This window comes from Caretta caretta, chromosome 6, assembly GCF_965140235.1.
Source record: "Caretta caretta isolate rCarCar2 chromosome 6, rCarCar1.hap1, whole genome shotgun sequence".
Classification (NCBI taxonomy): domain Eukaryota; kingdom Metazoa; phylum Chordata; order Testudines; family Cheloniidae; genus Caretta; species Caretta caretta.
Genome location: NC_134211.1, coordinates 32215369 through 32237110, shown reverse-complemented (window position 1 = coordinate 32237110; position 21742 = coordinate 32215369). Strand labels below are relative to the sequence as shown.

The following is a 21742-nucleotide window of genomic DNA, read 5'->3' as shown; positions in this document are numbered from 1 at the left end:
AGATATTACATTTATTTTCACTTGCAACCTAAGCTGGGTCTCCACAGATGAAAATAGAAAAGGAGTACTTGTGGCACCTTAGAGACTAACCAATTTATTTGAGCATAAGCTTTCATGAGCTACAGCTCACTTCATCGGATGCATACTGTGGAAAGTGTAGAAGATCTTTTTATATACACACAAAGCATGAAAAAATACCTCCTCCCACCCCACTCTCCTGCTGGTAATAGCTTATCTAAAGTGATCGCTCTCCTTACAATGTGTATGATAATCAAGTTGGGCCATTTCCAGCACAAATCCACCTTTTCTCACACACACACACACACCCCCCCCACACACACTCACAAACCCACTGTGTGTGTGGGGGGGGTGTGTGAGAAAAGGTGGATTTGTGCTGGAAATGGCCCAACTTGATTATCATACACATTGTAAGGAGAGCAATCACTTTAGATAAGCTATTACCAGCAGGAGAGTGGGGTGGGAGGAGGTATTTTTTCATGCTTTGTGTGTATATAAAAAGATCTTCTACACTTTCCACAGTATGCATCCGATGAAGTGAGCTGTAGCTCATGAAAGCTTATGCTCAAATAAATTGGTTAGTCTCTAAGGTGCCACAAGTACTCCTTTTCTTTTTGCGAATACAGACTAACACGGCTGTTACTCTGAAACAGATGAAAATGTGCTCTGTGAACTGCTTTTGCCCTATTATGAGCTAGTGATGGGTGAACCTTAAAATGGTTAGGTGGGTGGACTAAGTTTGAGATCTCAAGTCTGAACACTTATCTGGAGCCTCTGGGATTCAAGAAAATAGTTTCTGAGTTTTCAACACAGATGCACTTGTGAGCATATAATTCTAGAAAGGGGGCTTTGTTACTCTTGTTTCACCATCCCTTTGAGTTCTCTCTCACCCTGCTCCCAAGCTCTCTTTCTCTTTCTAAGGCAATTCCTCCCCATGTGGGGGAAGGCAAGTATAGACTGCATACATGCAACCCTCCCACTTCGCAGTTCCACTGTGCATTGCTTATCACTTCTGTTTGGGGACTAATGCTAACCCTGTTTTAGTGCACAAGAGCAGGTATAGTAACCGCAAGTTGTTGAAGTTTATGTAATGCTGCATTTGAACACAGAAGCCAAACATGAGTGTGGAGAAAACCCCACAGAAACCTTTTTAGGAATAAAAATCTCCTTGCTTCTGTCCTGACTTTGGATTCACTTAGCATATTTATTTTACTGCATGTTACACCAGTTTCTTTGTTACAGTATCAGTATTGGCAACTTCAAGCATTCAAAAGTCATGAATCAACCCCCCTCTCCCATCATGAGATTTTAAAAATACTACAATTTGGGTTCTTTTGCTTTGTGATCTGGTGTCTGAGCCTTTAGGCTGCACTCAGGTCATGTTTTCAAGTTTTGCTCTGCAACCATAAAGGCTAGAAACTTAACTTTTATGTTTTTTTAAAAAGTAAGTTTCTCATGTAAGACTCACGTGACTCCAAGAGCTGAGGCTTTAAGAACAACGTCAAGATTTGCAATAAAATTATGAGAGTTGGCAACAATGGAATATGTAAAAGGCAAAACCAAGGCAGCTTTGCAGTGCCACAGTTGCAATTAGTGTTCAGTGTCTCCACTGTCTTATATTTTCCAGGAACTGAAGGGGGAGCAAATGAGTTTTCCTTGTTTTGCCCCATACACTGTCAAGAGAGCCTTAAACTGTTTTGTGAGACCTGTGATGTCCTTACTTGCCGCAACTGCCTTCTGACCGAACACAAGGAACACAGGTACCAAACATGAATTCCTTATTGACCCCACCTAAAAACAGTTAACTTGGCCTTGAAGTTGCAGTCACCAAAATTCAAGGAAATCACAGGTTAATACAACTTTAACAGGCATGCCAAACTCAATTCACATGACTTGCACCTGAACAGCTTAATAGCCAGACACGCTAACAGCCTCTGCAGCTCATGCCCTTCCAATTCCAGTGTCTATCCAACCACCATGTGCACATCCAGTTCCTCACAATCAGACTAACCTGAATTCTGGTCTTGGCATAGCTAAGAAATTTCACCAATAGATATACTTTTATTTAAAGAGTCTATAATGTATTATTTTTACAAAAAGAATTCTGAGGTCAACGTTGTGAGTTTGACTGTGATTGTGAGAAGGGGTGTGTGCGCCATGGGAAGTTTTTATGTCGAAATTGAAGGAGATTTTTGTGAGGTGAGGCTGTGACTATGTGTGGGTAGTAATGTGTGGAACAGGACGGGTGGGATACAGAGGTGTTGGATGTCAGGGGATGTAGAGAGTTGGTGATTAGAAGGGAAGGTGGGATCATGGCAAGGGGTTAGAAGGGAAGCAGAAGAATATGGGAAGCAAGTGAATGTGGGCAGTGAAAATGACGTATCTGTTTTACTGCAGCCTGTATTTAGGTGGTAGATGTATTTGCTCATGTACACCACAGGACGGGTGCTTTTTGAGTTTTAGGTGAACAATTTTGGATGCTCAGATTGAGGTCCCTTTGAAATTTTTCTATAAATATTAGTTTCTCATCAGTGCAGTCTAGCAGCTCAGGTTGTGAGATAGTAATATGGCCTGTAAGGTTTGTCTTGCATTATATATATTTTTTGAAATTAGCAAAGAATATTTTTTTGAAATAAATCCATAAGAAATACAAACCTGGCTTCTCTGACTGTCTGTAGTGTGTCCTTAGTTGCTCCTCTCCTAAATAGATTGATCCCAACTATGTTTTTATCTAGGTCTTAAGCACATGCACTTATTTAAGGCAAGACCATGCATGAACCTTTGTGTAGAGAAGAGGAAGGGTGAAAGGACCCATGTAAAAGCCAGGCATAGCTGGAATCTTTGTGGGGGAGTGTAGGGATTGTTCCTTTCCAACTCCCTTGCTGGGGGTTCATAGCCATCCAGAGGCTGTGGAGGAAAGCCCCTTACTCTGCACACCCTATGTGCTCACCAGCAGAGCTTGCTGGCCGCACAGAGAGAAATAATAAACTGCACCCAATAAAAGATGGTAGCAACAGGTGGAAAATAACAATGGGCAAATTCGTTTGGGATTGGTGCAGCTCCCAGTGTGTCCTGGCAGGCACAACTGAGCTCTTAATTCTATTCTGATTTATTATCAATCTGCTAAGTAACGACAATGCCTTATTGTAACCTAGCAAAGAAGGAAAAATATTTAGGGATGACCTGAAGAATGGCTAATTTGTGAACAGAACAGTAAACCATGTGAAACTTCCCTACTTTCCCAGGTTCATGCATCTTGAAGAGGCTTTGCAGAATCAGAGGGTTATCCTAGAAAATGTAACAGCCAAAGTGGAAGAGAGAAAAACTGGGATGCAGGTCTCAGCTAAACAGCTTGAAGACAGGTAACCGTCGCACATGACAGGAGGTATTCAGTAAAAATCCCGTTTCGGTTAAAATGCAGCTAGCCAGTGGTAGCTAAAGGTATGAGATTTTTTTTCTTTACACGTAGAAAATAATAGGTAGATTTAAATATCTCAAATATACCAATACAGTTAAACGGGCAAAGATGCCATTTCTCAGTATTACAGAACTGGGGCAGACTGAAAGAGTGTATGACAATTGACTGCAATTTCCAAAGATATTTTGATGTTCTGTAGTAATACCGAAGTAGAAGAAGAAAAGATCAGAACTATCTATTATATAAAAATCTAGTACTTGTTTTTTCAACAAACCTGGCAACCAAGCTGTATGAACTAAGGCCATGTCTATCCTAGCACTTATGTTGGCAAATCATATGTTGCTCAGGAGTGTGAAAAAAAACACCTCCCGGAATGACATAAGTTTCACTGGCATAAGGGGTAGTGTACACAGTGCTATGTTGGCAGGAGAGCTTCTCCTGCTGACATAGCTACCGCCGCTCACTCGTTGGGGGTGGTTTAATTATATCGATGGGAGAGATCTCTCCCATCGGCATAGAGCGGCTACAGGAGAGATCTTACAGTGGCACAGCTGCATTAGTACAGCTGTGCCGCTATAAGATCTCTAGTGTAGACATAGCCTAAATGGTGTAACAGTAGAAGATAGTTCATTATATGAACTGATTTTCAGTTACTTATGCTGGATTTGTTTGCTGTCAGGCCAATTAATGGAAAAGTTGAGATCAGTTTTAAAACCCTCAAACCCATATAAAATCCATCTATACTGTAGTGTGGTGTGAAGTAATTAATTAGACATTAATTTTTCTGAAAGTAAATTAAAGATATTTATTTGAGACTATTGTTTTTCTTTCTTTTGCCTCTCTGTTGTCAGCTGTCCATCTGAACCATGTGAGGATTTCTGGTATGCAGAGGGTAGATGTAGTTTTTTCTGTTCCCTAGGGAGAAGAGTAAAGCAAGTAAAATATCCTAGAATCATAGAATATCAGGGTTTGGTAGGGACCTCAGGAGATCATCTAATCCAACCCCCTGCTCAAAGCAGGACCAATCCCCAATTTTTGCCCCAGATTTCTAAATGGCTCCCTCAAAGATTGGACTCATAACCCTGGGTTTAGCAGGCCAATGCTCAAACCACTGAGCTATCCTTATCAGTAAATGTCAGTAAACGCACAAACCAAAACCAAAACATTTCCATCCATGATCATTGAAATTTACAGATAGGCAAAATAAAGAAAGTGCTGCTTGAGAACTTATGAAAGTTTGATTCAATTATATTTACTTTGTACATTTTGACATGCGATGCTGGAAATTTGTATTTAATGGTTATAAAGGTTTAATTTATTGAATCTCAATGTCTTCTGTTAAATAATTAGTGTCAGACCACCACATAATTTCCCACAACTGTGAAAATTTAAATAGATGATCATTTTTACAGATACTTAAAAACCATAATTTTGTGCAACTCTGAAAATTTAAATAGATACAAATAAAAATGCTTAAAACATCAATATTATCCATCAAAATTATAAAAAAATAAAATTAAATTCTGCCAACCTTAAATATTCTTGACTTGTGTTGTGTATATGAAGCAATTTTAGAAGACCAGTTGGGAAGTGTTTGAAAGCCTGATCTAGTTCCACTGAAATCAATGGGAATCTTTCCATTATCTTCAATGGAAGATGGATCAAGCCCTAAGTCTTTTATTAATTCTCAAATCTATTCTCATTGTAATTAATAACTATCAAATGCTGAATAAATGGAATGCTGATTGATTCATGAAGGTGTATTTATACTTTCCCCACAGGTTATTTGAAGTAAAACATTTGCACAGAAAAGTGGAAAATCAGATCAAAATGGCCAAGATGGTTTTGATGAATGAAATCAATAAACGAACAAATGACCTTCTAGAGCAACTTGAGGTAAGTGAGGATGATACCAGTGATACTGAGAAGTGGTTTAACAAGAGAGTTTTTCTGACATCGCCTTGGCAAGTTAAATCCTAACCCCAACCAGAAGAAAGACTATGTCTTGTGTAAGTTATAATGTATCAATTAAACAAAATATTTTTTCTCTCAAACTTAAAATGGGATCAGAGCTCAGCACTTTTCAGGGTTGAGCTCCCATCTGTTCCTGTGGAACTTGGAAGTGTCTGTTGCATAAGAAGGGAACCTATCTGTTAGCTCTGTTGTCTCTTTCTACTTGATGGCTCAAAGAGGTTCCAAATTTTCAGCAAGTGCCCGTCCAGACAATGCCTTTGATGATGCACACTGACTGTATATAGTAAGTATATCTGAACACTGGCTAAAGTTGTGCAGAACATATTATTTCTCATTATCACCAGAGAATTACCGGCGAGAGGAAACAGAAGTTGGAGCAACAACTTCAAGGCATCATGGTTTTAAACCGGCAGTTTGAACATGTGCAGAACTTTATCAACTGGGCAGTGTGCAGTAAAAACAGCATTCCATTCCTCTTCAGTAAGGAACTGGTAAGAGTAATACCCACTGTCTGGATTAGAGGAAATTGTGCAGTGGTACAATGAATGAAGATCCAGAAGGGTAACTTAATTAGGAACATAGTGAATCAGAAAGAAATGGGTCGGAGAAGCCTTGTGAACCTGGCTTGAACTGTGCAGGAACCATAAGTCAGGGATTGGGGAGCCCTAAAAAGATAGGAGCCTACCAGGGCACTCCGCACACAAGGTCGGGGTGCAGGGGAAAGCCACATTCAGAATGGGGCTCTTGTTGCCTGCAAATAAAAACTAAGAGAAAACATATTGTGCAGCACAACATAAATCTGAATGTTGTCTGGGAGCCGAGGTTAGAGGAGCTTTCTATGATATTGGGCTAAATTCATTCCCGCTCAATGACTCTCTTTTAAGGATTTAATGTTTCTTCAACATTAAACGATAATGATTTTAAATCCACTGGATGAAACAATGATTCTTTGATTTTTCACCAGATTGTGTTTCAGATACAGCATTTGCTGGAGACAAATTGTAGCACAGAAGTAGGCCCTCCTTGGAAGATCAGATTCACTTGGGACCCTTCTTTCTGGAGTAAACAATTGTCCAATTTAGGTAAGAAAAATACAGCATGATGACTATGATTTTCTGTATTAGATAAGTGCTGGTGCTCAAAGCTGTACTAGACACACCGATAAAGAAAGCCCCTGTCTCAAAGAGCTTTCCTTAGTTAAGAAATTGTATAGGGCATGATAGTGTAAAATATAGTGTCTCGTTAAACCTTATTTCACTGCCATGGGGCACTTCAAAGCAGCTGAACGGCACTAAATGTCAAGTATTATTACACTGTGATGTACAATAGATCAGCTGTCCAAGAAAAAGAGTGCCCAATGCTGTAGATGTAAAGAACTTACACACAATACTGTGCGATGGTAAATGATTCATAATAAAATCCCTTGTAAAATAGGAGGCCCCCAGGTGGTAAGTGCTGACTTAGTTAGATAAGGTCATGACAAAATGTGACCCCTTTGGTTATATGGGAGTTGCACAATAATAAACTGTGCAACTGACATTACTTTGGTTTTGTGAAGAGTGGTGGTGGGGGTGTCTTTGTGTAAATGTCATCAATGATGGTCAGAAAACAGAACAGCTAATATACATTTAACTCAGAGGAGTAAAAGACACAGGAAGACGTTACAGATTTTCAGGAACATACACTTACGGTATTTTATAATGATAATCTACAGAATACAATGACATAGCAAGCTGTTTGTGTGCTTTATTACGTAATAGACAAGGTGGGTGTGGTAATACCTTATACAATACCTTATATGGACTCTATAGGATACCCCATAAAAGTTTAACTTCACCCACCTTATTTCTCATATCCTGGGACCAGTATGGCTAGAACAACTTATTATGTAATGATGTATTAATTTCAAGCTGTTTGCTATGTGATTGTGTCCTAATTATTTGAAAGTTTATTATGAGAAGGAAATAAGTGAAGGGTAAGAGCTGGACATGTTAATTCCAGTATTTATTAGAGTACGTTAAAACAAAACCCAAACCACAAATTATAAGTTACTCTGTAGATGCCTTTGTTATTCATGAAGTATATTTGATTGAACATAAACAATTAACTGAAATGACATACATTGTAGTAACACTCAATGCCAAATTCAAATCAAGAGGTTTATTTTTGCCTGTTTTGTGCCAAATACCGTTTTGAGCAAACTGGCCCCCATCCCCTAGCAAGTGGCAGCTTTGTACTATTCCAGTGGCCCTAAAATCAGCCTGGTCAGTCAGTGGAGGATTCCCTGGGTGGAAAAGAGCCACTGTGGCAAGTCCTATACCATTCCTTCCTGTCTTCCACAGAATGGCCTTGGCTGGGGCATCCCTATGCTCCAGTCATCCCCTGCTGCTGGATGGCCTTGGGACCTGACCAGTGCCTGGCACAGTCAGGATTGGGGAGCACAAAGGTGGCTTAAAGACAACTTTGTTCCCCCCAGACACACTGCAGTGGATGCACAAGACATGGTGGACCTAAGGATGCGGCCTGTTGTATATCTATTTATATAATATATATGCATACATTCAATCTTGTGCCTTCCACCCGCTATACATTGGCTGGCTGCAGTAGGTTTTTCCAGTAATCCAGTTCAGTCTTCTGATCAAAGATCTAAAAGGTCATTCCTCATCCCATTTTAAGACATTTAACACTAGACTGCATAAAGGACTAGAAAATATACTGTAGGGAATAATCCTGTACTTTCAGAGAGATTGACAAGATCACCTCATAGGCCGTGTCTGTCTTCTGTGATTTTATGATTCTCTTCTACATGACATCCATCCAATTTATTTGTCTTACTTTCATTCTGAAAACAAATATTCCGTGTGCCTATGTTTATGGATGAGAACTTAAGTGTATACGTTAGTAAAAAATGGTAGCTTTCGTCACATCCATCAGTTAAAATAATGGGAGTTGAGTGGCAATTTTTCAAAGCAGTGACTGGTGTTTTAATCATGAGTCCAATTGCCATCAGGGAGTTTTATGGGATTTAAAATCATGCAAAATTCTTAGAAAATGTATCCTCAATGGTTTTGTTTAGTGGAAAAGATAGAAGAAAATGAGAAGTTATCCTAAAGGGCTTTTTAAACAGGATTTGAGTCATTTCAAAATTGAACCTGAGACAAAGAAATTGCCTTTGTAGAATTTACCCATAAAGTAGTAAATTAAACAGTTTGTCAAGATCCCAGTTCCTTGGCTAGGAACAAGTGAAGGTAGAAGTTAATTGTATCGAAAGTAATTGTACTGCTTTCACAGGTGGCTTAACAATGGAAGGTGGACACACTCCTCATTCAGATGTCCCAACCTTTGGAAATGTACAAGGATTACAGACATCAATGTATCATGGACAACATTCGCCAGCACCACAGCTTGAGGCTATCCATAACCAGTCACATCAGTTTCCACCTCCTGTTCAGTCTCCTGCACCAGCGTGTTGCTCCCATTGCCTCAACATCCCTCACATGAATAAGGGTCAGCGTCTTCAGCACAAGATGAGCCGCCATCATCAGAATTTTAGACATCCTCTTGAAATGCAGCAGCAGCCGCCACTGCATTTCCCACTGCAATACAACGTTCAGCAGCATGAAAAAGAGCAGAGGGCCACACCTCAGCCTTTGAAAATAATGCAGCCTTGTCTACAGCAACCATCCCATTCAGAGCAGGATAATGTGTCTGTGAGGATGGGAAAACGTTTGCAAGCTCAACAGCCACAGCAGACTCCACATCCAGTTTACACGGTTCCCCCACAAGATGTTCATCAGGTTCACACTGGTCATGGGCAACAATTGCACACCCAGCCTGCTTTGCAGACTCCAGCTGTGCAAGTGCAGCTTGGTCATCTTCAGAAGCTGAAGCTTAACCACATGCAGCAGCAGCAACCACAGCCACTGCCTCCCCCAGCCAGTCAGAATGAAAACGCTCATGAACAAGTCATACAACAGAGTTTGGACATAATGCACCACCAGTTTGAACTGGAAGAAATGAAAAAGGATTTGGAGCTTCTCCTTCAGGCTCAAGGGCAACCAAGCTTGCAGCTGAATCAAGCCAAACAGCCTCAGCCTGTTCAGCAAACCATTGTTGGACAGATAAACTACATAGTGAGGCAACCAGCCCCAGTTCAGCAGCAAATCCAAGATGAAGTGCAACAAGTAAGTTTTCCAGACCATCCCTTCCCCCCCAATGCATTTGGTCGGCACTGGCTCAGAGCTTGAGACTGAGAGGATAAAGGTAGACATTTCAGTGTTGTTAACCAACTCACTGTAAATGCAACAGATCTGATAGCAGCTTTAGTTGTGAAGCATAACTCAGGTAGTTTTGAGAGTTTATATTTGGAATACGCTCATTTAAATGTATGGAAATCACTTTGCCACCATTTTGGGTGGTTAAAACTTTATTATTTACAGTACAAGTTATTTTCTTCTTGTGAATATTTGTGTAACAGTATGGACTCAAGCCTCAGCTGAGATCCAGGCCCTGTTGTGCTAGGTGCTGTACATACACAACCAGAAGTAGTTCCTGTTCCAAAGATCTTACATTCTAAAGAGACAAGACAGACAAAAGGTGGAGAAAATAAGTGTCGTTATTCCCATTTTACGATGGGGAACTGAAGGACAGAGATATTAAATGACCTGCTGAAGGTCACACAGGAAGTTTGTTGCAGATCTGGGAACAGAGCCCAGATCTCCTGAGCCACAGTCCAGAGCCTTAATCACAAAACCACTCTGCCTTTCTTTTGCTAAATAACAGGAGTGGCCAAATTTACTGATCCTCTGAGCCGCATACAATAATCTTCAGAAGTCTGAGAGCTGCAAGGCATGCACAACCTGCCCTGTGGGCCGGCGCCTGCTGGGGCATGGGGCTAAAGCCCTAAGATCCCCGTCCCTGCAGGGCAGAAGCCCCTAGTCCCACCACCCCACCACAGGGCAGAAGCCACAATCTCCCCCCACCCAGTCTAGTAGATGAAGAATGGGGGTGTCTGGGGGGCTCCATGAGCTGCACTTTAACTGTAAAAAGAGCCACTTGCGGCTCAGGAGCTGCAGTTTGACCATGCCTGCTACATAATGTCAGTAAATGACAGTGTCACATAGACAAGTGAAGGGAATAAAACAGAGTCAGAGCAGTATAGGTGACGGGTTACAGTAAGTGTACATTCCCTGTTCGCTGATTTTTCATCCAGCAGGAGACCACGCTAGATAATACACTAGAATTCTATAAAATGAGCCATATTCTCCCCTTCCTGCCCTCAGTCAGAACCATATAATTAAAGTCTAGAACTGAGCCTGGTGGCAGCCATGGTGGCCAACTCTGGCAATATGGCTAAGAGCTTCCCAGACCCCATTAGGCAAAGCCTGCACAAAGAGATGGCTCTTGCAATGCACTCAAAAGATGGTGGGAGCTCTGGAAGATCTCCCAAGAAATGAATTCCACAGTCATGATTCTTTCACTTGGTAAACTCTGCCCAGGCCTAAGTGCTGTAAACTTCGACCATCTTCCAAAGTGCTCACATTGGTTTTAGCTGTCATGGCAGATAGTGTGTGGGAATACCTGGATTTTAGACCATTCAAGGTAGATTCTGTACAGGATTTTCCCCATGATGTACTACGGCTATATCTACACTATGGACCTGACAGTAGCACACCTGTACTGCTGCAGCTGGGCTGCTGTGCGGTCTCCTGTGTAGCCGCTCTATGCCTGCAGGAGAGCGCTCTCCCACTAGCATCATTAAACCACTCCCAAAGAGTGGCAGGAGACGGTCTTCTGCTGACATACCGCTGTTCACGCCAGCGCTTTTGTCAGTCAAACTTGTGTCAGTCAATGGTGGTTTTTTCCACACTCCTGATTGACAAAAGTTTTGCTGACAAAAGTACTAGTATAGACAAAAGCCTAAGAGGGAGATCAGTTTCTCTTTCTCTCTCTCTCCCCCTCCCCTTTTGGGTTATTTTGAGTGTCTTTAAAACAATAGTGTTGTTATAAGGAATTTTCATGGTTTTAATATTTCACGTGCAGTGTGCTGATGTTATCTTCCTACCATTTACTGGATCTGAGTTCCTGGAAATATTGAAATCTTATCCTTTCATCATAGGTTTGTGAGGATTCTGCTGAACTAGAAAGTGAAAAGCCAGTGCTTCCTCTTGATAGAAATGTTATTCCAGCTCCGTCACAACCATTAGCTGAAGAAACCACTGTCAGCAGTCCCTCCTCAGAGAGCACCTTGCAACACCCCTCTTTGAATCCAGTGAGGAAGGTACACAAAGCTTTTCAAAATCCTTTTTAAGAGAACATGTACTTTTATAGTAGTGAATGTCATGTGATACTTCTACTGGAGTTCACATCCAAGCTGAAGGATTTAAATGTCTGGCTTATGTTCTGTCAGCACAATGGCTTGCAAATAACCAGGCAATTTTCAAAGCTGGTTACAGCTGCTTCTTCTCCCCTCCCTTTATTCTAACCCTCTTTATTTACTTTATGTATTATGATGAATCTGGTATTTTGGTATATATGTTGCATTTTGGAAAAAAAATAAAAATTATAAATGAAAAAAGATGGTTGCAACCTAATATAGTTTGCATCCACCTCTAACTTAGTTACAAGCCATCTTACAATCATGACCTGTTAACTGTCTATGGGGGCATCTATAGCCTGGATGCGTCTAACATCGCTGTTAAAAATGTAAATAAATACAGCAATGGACATGCTACAGCTATGGTGGTAGTTAAGCAGCGTTCTGATAGAATCTTGCTTGGCAATCAATCTTGGAAATGGTTGGATGGTTGTTGCCAGTGTCATTTATAAACTGTGCTGTAGAGTGTCTTAGGCCTGGTGTATACTACAGGGTTAGGTCGACAGAAGCTGCCTTGCATCAACCTAGCTATGGAAGTGTCTTCACTTAAATTTGGCTCCGACCGATGTAAGTGCCTCTACGCCGATTTAGTAGCACCTCCTCAGCGTAGAGTCATGGACGATGGAATTAGGTAAACACAATGTCAGTGTAAACACTGCGTTGCTTAAGTCAACTGTGACTGGCTTCCAGGAGACATCCCACCGTGCCCCACACTGACAATATAGATCAGTACAAGCCCTCAGAGTGAGGACGCAAACCGGCAACACAAGGAGCCAAGCGTGCCCACACACAAACGATTTAATAACTGCGGTGGCTATGTGCCGATGTAACTTAGGTCGACAAAATTTTGTAGTGTAAATATGGCCTTAGTGACCTGAGGAAAGAAAAGGGGGAAGTAGGAAAAGAATAGATTAAAGGGACATAATTGTCTAATACATCTGCTTTAATTTTCTTTCTTGTGTATATTTAAGCAGAAAAATAGCGGTCTCTTACACTCCTAAACATTTTATGCACATGCTAGAACCATAATTTGGGATCCCTGACCCAAAGTGAGCCCCTGATCACCAAATAAAGCATATAGGCAGAGACTCTCAGATATTTTTTAACATAAATGGTAACTCTACAACTGTCTTGCTTCTTGAGGCTTATTTAATGTATATTGAGAAGCTGTCGTCTTCTCTAGAGCTGAACAGAAAACCTGTCTCTGAGGAAATGAGGCTTCCTGAAGTGCCCAATTATCTGTGAAGAGGTACAGTAGTCATGGAAAGAAGTCAGATGCAGGAGGGGGAGTCAAGAGCTTGGGAAGGTGACAGAAAGAACTAGGTGTAGAGCAGAAGGAAGCTCAGATGGAAAGGCAAGAAGAGAGAGGAAATGAAAGGAGGATTCTGAATATGAGAATGGAAGAGAAGAGAAGAAGGGTACTTGTAGAAGGAGAGAAAAAGAGGAAAGAATGACAGGTGTCTAACAGACCTGACTGGTGTAAATCTTTTTGTAAAGAAAGCTAAGCTTTCTCAATGTCACTGGCGTACTGGTTAGCTGTGGCTGAGATTGCAGCACCCCTGTACCACAAAGCTTTGTTGTTGCTGTTATTAATATATGGTAACTGACCATTTTGGGAGTGATGTCATGACATACTCAAGACCCTGCTAATTGATAATTTAGAAGTGAATGTAAAGGGAAGAGTGTGGCAGGATACTGTTTTTGTGGAAGCTTTCTAATAAGGAAGACAGTTTTCCTGATGTGCTAAATCTTGCTTTGAATGGGAGATTGGTTCCTACGTAAGAAAAAAAGAGAGATGAACACCCTGCTGGTTTGGGTCTATTTTTGGCTGCATTTGAGTGTACGTTTCTATGTAGATCTCCATCCTGACAACAATTGTCTTGGTACAGGGAGTGTTGGACCCCTTCATCTTCCACATACAAATTCTATGAGGCCACTGTAAAATGCTAATATATATTTTATTTAACTGAGTAGAGCCCTAAAACATAACAGATAGAATGGCAGGAGGCAAATATGAACATTCTTCTAATAAAAGAAAAACTGTTCTCCCTTTTAAGTAGTAATTGGTGTTAGCCATTTAAATGATGCTTCCCAATTCTGCTCAAGTTCATTATACTAGTACACACCCCTCTTCACACACTGCTTTCCCAGTGGAGCTAGGATGTAACAGTAACTCAGAATAAACTGATTAGTGATAAATTAGGCAGGGTCTGTTAACAGAGTTAAAAATTTCCACTGTAACGACTTGTAGCCCAAAGTTGGTTTTTTGTTTTGTTTTGTTTTTTTTTTGCCAGGCTTGATTGCTCATGTGATTAGACACCTGTGTTTTAATTTCACAACATATTTAATTTCACAACATATTTATGGTGTGCATCTGAGGCTATTGACTAATAACTAGCCTGTGTGTCAATATAGGGGATCATATCTGTTTGGGCGTGAAGCTATACAAAACTGATGCTAATAATATTTTGGGATAACCACATTATTTGCAGGTGGCAAAACCTCAAGTAAGTCATGCAGGTCATTCCAAACAAGGGCTAGTAAAGCCATTATACCATGCCCCATCACCGGATATTTTTTACATAAAGCAGGTGTTGCTAGCCATGGTATGTCATGAATGTTGGCATTTAAGCCGTCACTTTCCCAAAGTTCAGGAGTGTACCTGTTTGGGCCCCTCTGTACTTTTATGTACTTGCTGAATGTAGTCTAGTGCGTGTGTGTGTGTGTGTGTGTGTGTGTAAACAGTATCTTCAAATGTCTGCTTGCTCTCTCATCTTCCTTTGCCTTTTGTGTTTTTTTTAAAACACGTCTGGGAGTATTTACATTTCTGTCAGCTATGCTGTCTTTCCGTGTCTGCCTCTGACTAGCCTTTATTTTTGCAGACTAGTTAGCTTGTGGATGTATTCATGTTCAGACAGTTGTGTGTTTTGTGTAAATCTTCATTATTCCATGTAATATAAATGTTGGGTTTGTGCAGTTCCCTTCAGGAATACAGCACTGAGTGTGGAAATCCTCTTTTTAGCCACAAATCGGACAGAAGGTTCTCCACACTGCCCTGTCAATATACTCCACTTCTGATCTGGAGGGAGCCAGTTTTCTGGGTGAAAGGATAGTTTTGTCTCCAGACCTGTTCAATTCATGACCCCTCTGAGAGTGCCAACAAGGCAGTGAATTAAATGCAAGTTGATTTAGTGATTTTTGTGGTAATGACTTTTGTCTGTTGGGAACTGGACTGAGCCAGCAAACTCATTATACATTAGCCATTAACAGCTGTCTGATGGAGGTAACTTTCAGTCACTACCAACGTGGGCTACTTCTAACTAGGGATCTAGAGGTGAAGGTTACCAGCTACCTGAATCATTTGGTGGTCCTGTTGTTTTTGCAGGGTATACTGGTGAGTTACTTATTTGCAAACAGGACTGGGGAGGGCAATCTATTTGAGAACAGATGCAAATTCTGTAAGATTTTTTGATGTAACTATGATTTTGGGGATGATAAACTGCACATGACATTTCCTTGGCTTGAACGTGTTTCATTTTCCTTCATGATTGTGATCAGTTAGAGGTTTAACTTTAAAGCAGATAAAATGCAGAATTAGGAAGAAGTGCCATTGTTATTGTACAGATGCACCATGTGCATCTTTTAATAGGAAGCTCAGATACCATGGTGATAGTCATGGTCATATTTACAGTTCTTCCCTTTGTGAGTGTGTAACCAGTGGTGAGTATAATAACTAGACAGCCTTCCTCAAACCAAAGTGTTCTTTATTCTCACAGGAGGAACAAAGCATAATTTGGATTTTAAAACAAATAGTCTATGTGGATGTATATCCTACTTGAGGCTTACTGCCTCCTCATGGTGACCTGGACAGGCCTACCCTCTTCAGACCTTCCCAGCGCACGGTTGTGTCAGTCTGGCTTCTATATCCCAAACAACTCCTGGCCTCCCCTTGCCCCGAGAGTCTCTTCTTAAACTGTTATAGTCCTTTTGATCTTCTTGTGTTCCATAGTCTTTTCCTGTCACACGCTGTCTCTTACCAACCCATAATGCTCAAATAAATTGGTTAGTCTCTAAGGTGCCACAAGTACTCCTTTTCTTTTTGCGAATACAGACTAACACGGCTGTTCCTCTGAAACAACCCATAAGTGTTTCCTGAGGATTGGCTTATCTTGAGCCATTGTTTCGCTTCCTGCTTATTTTTCCTTACAGCAGTACAGTACCCTTTTAAACAAAACCAACATATTTGCACAGTAAACACCTCTATAACCCACTCAACATACAGTATTCATTATTACAGAGCAGCTCCACATCTGTCACAGGCACCATAGAAATACCTAAATTAGATAGGTAGATCCCATCAAATGCTTCTCATCAGAGTGATGCTCCCAAATGCTTCACATTTTCTTTTATTCCCATATCAGGTAGTCTTTCATAGATTCTAAGGCCAGAAGGGACCACTGCGATCATCCACTCTGACTTCCTGTATATCATAGGCCGGAGAAGTTTTCCAAAATAATCCCTCATTGAGCTAGAGTATATCTTTCAGAAAACATCCAGTCTTGATTTAAAAATTGCCAGTAATGGAGAATTCACCACCATCCTTGGTAAATTGTTCTAGTGGTTAACTACCTTCATTGTTAAAAATTTACTCCTTATTTCCAGCCGGACTTTGTCTAGCTTCAACTTCCAAACATAGCATCTTATACCTTTGTCTTGGAAGTTCTGATAGGACTGCACCTTGGTAGTTCAAGATGGAACTTCTTCCCCCCTTCTGAGATGTAACGCACATGAATGCCTCTAATTCGGTCATGTTAATATTACGATCCAGTGAGATAAAACTGGGTTTTATCTGCTAGAGATGGAAGTGCTGTGCACTCTCCAACACATCACATTTGTCCTTAGCTTTACTGGTGACCTCTGTTCTGTCTGCTGCTCATGCGCAGGTTGTGCTGGGACCCCTGAAGTATAGCATGGGAACGTGGGGCCCCTGTGCCCCCTTAACTCTCTAGCCTGGGTTCTCCCTCTCAATGCTTTCTTCGTGACAGGCAGCAAACCCTTTCGGATGCTGTTATCACTCAATACAACGGCATGTGGAGCCCCACACCCAGCCAGATTGCACGAGTGCTCCCAGAGCCACTCACGAATCACAGAGAAAGGCACCAGCCAAACCCCCCCAGCTCCCAGCACTGTACCTCAGGAAGAGCAGTGCAAATTTATTAATTGGTTCACCACTTTATCAGTGGTGAACCAATAAAGTAAATAAAATATATACAAGAACACAGTCTAAACCAGAGGTGGGCAAACTATGGCCTGCGGGCCACATCCAGCCCGCAGGACTGCCCTGCCTGGCCCCTTAGCTCCTGGCCGGGGAGGCTAGCCCCTGGCCCCTCCCCTGCTGTTCCCCCTCCGGGTGGTGGGGCTGCAAGCTCCTGCTGCTCTGAGCAGCATGGTGTAAGGGGGTGGATAAGGGGCAGGGGATCCCGGGAGGAAGTCGGGGACAGGGAGCAGGGGGGGTTGGATAGGGGGTGGGGTCCCGGGGGGCGGTTGAGGCAAGGGCTGTGAGGGGGCAGGGGATTCCTAGGGGCTGTCAGGGGACAGGGAGCAGGGGGAGGTTGGATGGGGCGGAGGTTCTGTGGGGGAATAGGGGGAGTTGGATAGGCGTGGAAGTCACAGGGAGCCTGTCAGGGGGCGGGGGTGTGGATAGGGATCGGGGCAGTCAGGGGACAGGGAGCAGGGGGGGTTAGATGGGGGTGGGGTCCCAGGGGTGGCAGTTAGGGGACAAGGAGCACGGGGGGGTTGGATGGGTCGGGGGTTCTGAGGGGGGCAGTCAGGGAGTGGGAAGTGGGAGGGGGCAGATAGGGGGCAGGAGCCAGGCTGTTTGGGGAGGCACAGCCTTGCCTACCCGGACCTCCATACAGTTTCGCAACCCCGATGTGGCCCTCAGGCCAAAAAGTTTGCCCACCTCTGGTCTAAACTCTCAGTCCTATTAGACTGGGCCACATCTAGATTAAGCAGTTTTTCTCACCCCACTGGATTTTGCAATCCCTATAGTATACAGGTTTCACCCTTGAAACCTGGGCCAGTCCCCTCTTTTGGAGTCTTCAGTCTTCTGAGTGTCTTTGTTGCTTGCAGTGTAGGTGCGAGTAGGAGAAAGGCCAAGCATGGGGCCCCTGTGTTGTATTTTATTGCTTGGAGAACACAAGTCCAGGCATGTCTGGGGGCATTGCTGAGTCCCCAGGCAAGGTTGAACAATTCCCCTGGTGTGGCCTTTTGCAGGTGATGCACTGAATTGTAGCTCCCTTGCTGGACAGTGGCTGTTGATGGGTTGTTTGACACTTGCTTGGGCACTGGTTACTTTCCTTGGCATTGTCTCTGGAGGTGCTAGTATCTGGGTGCTTCCCCAACCCACAGCATATTTTAGTGACAACCGTACAGCACGTTCTCATAACTTCATATGCATTGATGATATATATATTTAGATGGAAAAATGGCTTTCAGCAGATCATAACTTTTCCCATGATACCTCACTTGGCATGCTTTATATGCAATATCACAGTTACCTGAAAATGAGGAATAGGGGGGTTACAGGGGGCTCCCCCAAGGTATAGAATATCAAACATGTCTAACGGTGCTTTTTCCTACCATGGTATTTGAGCGTTTATGAAGAATACATTTTGGAGGGTAAGGGCGTATCTTGCTTTATTTTAGTACAGCACTGAGAATGCTGTCCGTACTCAGGAATGAATAATTGTAATAGTTTCCTGCTAGTTTCCAAGATACTTCAGTGTGTTGGATGAAGAGTTGAGCTGTTCACAGTACAAACATGTTCATGCTTAATTCAATTAGCTATACTTCATAGAATGGTAATTTAACAAAACCCATTGCTTTGACCTGGAAAGTAGGTTAAATAAAACATGACCACACCTGCTCTATGGAATCTTTCTTCCTCCACTTTAAACAAGGTCCAGTTTGTTAGGATAGAAGGTTAAGAAAGATTTGGATTTTTTCTTATAGGAGGTAAAGGAGATCCTTTGGATTATACCCTATAATTGTGAAATACGAATAGGAAGCATGTATATAGACTGTTTTATCAGTGCTACTGTGAGTGGCGGAGTTAAACAACTGGATTGGAGCAGTGCATTTGTTTAACCTCACTAGCATAATGAGCTGCCATGGGGATTGCTCCACTTAATAGCAGTCGTTCATTACTCTGCAACCGTTTGCTCTGTTATTTCTCTTGTAGCAAAGAGAATTGGCAGTTCATAGTTTTAGCCTTCTTTATAAATCACACTTAATGTCAACAGCCTTGAGACTTTGCCAAAACAATCCTAACAAATCCTAACCCCAGTCTTTCAAGGTAAGTATTTGCATCTCAGAATTCTTCTGTGTTAGTGCTGCATGTTTGCATAGGACCTTCCTGGAATGCTACTGTGATCAAAGACATATTTAAATAATGTATTACTTTTTAGTCACCGTTACTTTGCATGTTATTTATTCTTACCTTAAACTACCATTGGTATGAAATTTTGGGCAGAAAGTATGTTTGGATAATTGAAATTTGGATACAGCCAAATTTATGTGACAAAGGTCATCAGACCAAATTTCATTATTACATAACCCGAATTCCATTTGCAATGACACAGGTTTATTTGTGTGTGCCAAGCTGTGCATTAAAAGGTTAAACCCTAAAGATTTTCCTACACCTGAAACCACCATCTACCCAGGAGGATAGTTAATGCTTGGTGGTGTTCAAAGGGTGCAATGTAAAAGCAATAGTGCTTTCATAAAACAAAGGTCTGTTCTTTGAAGCCATCACATTTTCAAACCCTAGCTGAACTGCCAAGGGAAATGAGAGATTTTTTGCTAATGGCAAAAGAAATGATTATTTTAGGGAGTGAATTAATAGGATATTAATGAGCCTTGTTCCCAGTGCATTGTTCGCTTCACACTTGACAGCAGCTCCATGGATCAGAATGGAATGTGTCTGTTCTTTACTGTGAGTTTTAATATTTTGCACTGAAAGATCATAATGTTACCTCATCGTTAAAATAACCACAAAAATTAACTCCTGCCACCAGGGAAAGACAGATGGCAGTTTGATGGCCTCATTATTCTTTTTCCTTTTTAGCAAGAGTAATGTTTTATACTGGCTTATACAATGTAAAAAGTTTCCTCACGAAACCTACTGTAGCTGGCAGAGTATATAACTGTTGAATTTCAGCTCTCTAGAAATGTTCATTGTAAATACTTCAGACCTTCATCTTGTAAAGACCTATGCATATTTCTAACTATATGCGCTGTGAGTAGTCCAATTGTCTACAGCATGACAACTCACAGGATTCAGAGTAGCAGCCGTGTTGGTCTGTATCTGCAAAAAGAACAGGAGTACTTGTGGCACCTTAGAGACTACAAATTTATTAGAACATAAGCTTTCATAGGCTACAGCCCACTTCATTGGATGCATAGAATGGAACATATAGTAAGAGGATATATACATACAGAGAAGGTGGAAGTTGCCATACAAACTGTAAGAGACTAATTAATTAAGATGAGCTATTATTAGCAGGAGAAAAAAAAACTTTTGTAGTGATAGTCAAGATGGCCTATTTAAACAGCTCACAAGAAGGTGTGAGGATACTTAACAAAGATTCAATATGTGTAATGACCCAGCCACTCCCAGTCTCTGTTCAAACCCAAGTTAATGGTATCTAGTTTGCATATTAATTCAAGCTCAGCAGTTTCTCATTGGAGTCTGTTTTTGAAGCTTTTCTGTTGCAGAATTGCCACCCTTAAGTCTTTTACTGAGTGGCCAGAGGTTGAAGTGTTCTCCTACCAGTTTTTGAATGTTATGATTCCTGATGTCAGATTTGTGTCCATTTATTCTTTTGCGTAGAGACTGTCTGGTTTGGCCAATGTACATGGCAGAGGGGCATTGCTGGCACATGATGGCATATATCACATTGGTAGATGTGCAGGTGAACGAGCCCCTGATGGCGTAGCTAATGTGATTAGGTCCTATGATGGTGTCACTTGAATAAATATGTGGACAGAGTTGGCATCGGGCTTTGTTGCAAGGATAGGTTCCTGGGTTAGTGTTTTTGTGGTGTGGTTGCTGGAGAGTATTTGCTTCAGGTTGGGGGGCTGTCTGTAAGCAAGGATTGGTCCGTCTCCCAGGTTCTGTGTGAGAGAGGGATCTTTTTCAAGCTAGGTTGTAGATCTTTGATGATGTGCTGGAGAGGTTTTAGTTGGGAGCTGAAGGTGATGGCTAGTGGTGTTCTGTTATTTTCTTTGTTGGGCCTGTCCTGTAGTAGGTGACTTCTGGGTACTCTTCTGGCTCTGTCAATCTGTTTTTTCACTTCAGCAGGTGGGTATTGTAGTTGTAAGAATGCTTGATACACATCTTGTAGGTGTTTGTCTCTGTCAGAGGGATTGGAGCAAATGCAGTAGTATGAAATCCTGGCACCATTGAAGTTAATGGCAAAACTCCCATTGACTTCAGTGGGGCAACCATTTCACGCACAGCATGCATGGGTCTTTGCAGAGTGAGGCCTTAGTGTGGAACAGATGATGACAATGTTGTAATATTCACGAAAGATGTATATATTGGTTACAGCAGGAGACAAAAAGTGAGGACATCTGGGTTCTACTCCCAACTCCACTACTAGCTTGCTTAGGGGTGTATGCAAAAAAAAATGGATTTCAGCCACCATTGCTTTCCCTCAGTCCTGGAGCAGCTTTGATCTGGTCCTCAAGTGCCAGTTAGAACAACCTGAGGGCTGGTTTAAGTGGAGGGTGTTCCCTTCATCTCAGATAACTGAGATGCAGGGAAAACTCAGCCACACTCCCTTTTCCCAAGCCACATTCTCTGCACTAGCCACAAGAAGGGATGGTGGCACAGAGTCTGATCTAGTGACACTATCTCACCTGAGGTTCCCCCCTACAGGGAAATCTTGCTG

At 41.9% G+C, this 21742-nt stretch overlaps 1 protein-coding gene across 3 annotated transcripts in view; it reads left to right on the top strand.

Annotated features, from left to right (window-relative positions):
• The window catches only part of TRIM66 (tripartite motif containing 66), an 82894-nt gene that overhangs the window by 36936 nt on the left and 24216 nt on the right, over positions 1 to 21742 (top strand). For all 3 annotated transcript variants that reach the window (XM_048854860.2, XM_048854859.2, XM_075129396.1), the window contains 7 exons: positions 1646 to 1778; positions 3264 to 3380; positions 5218 to 5332; positions 5755 to 5901; positions 6375 to 6492; positions 8702 to 9594; positions 11529 to 11690. In XM_048854860.2, the coding sequence (XP_048710817.2) occupies positions 1646 to 1778; positions 3264 to 3380; positions 5218 to 5332; positions 5755 to 5901; positions 6375 to 6492; positions 8702 to 9594; positions 11529 to 11690 (1685 nt within the window). The remainder of the gene's footprint in view (positions 1 to 1645; positions 1779 to 3263; positions 3381 to 5217; positions 5333 to 5754; positions 5902 to 6374; positions 6493 to 8701; positions 9595 to 11528; positions 11691 to 21742) is intronic.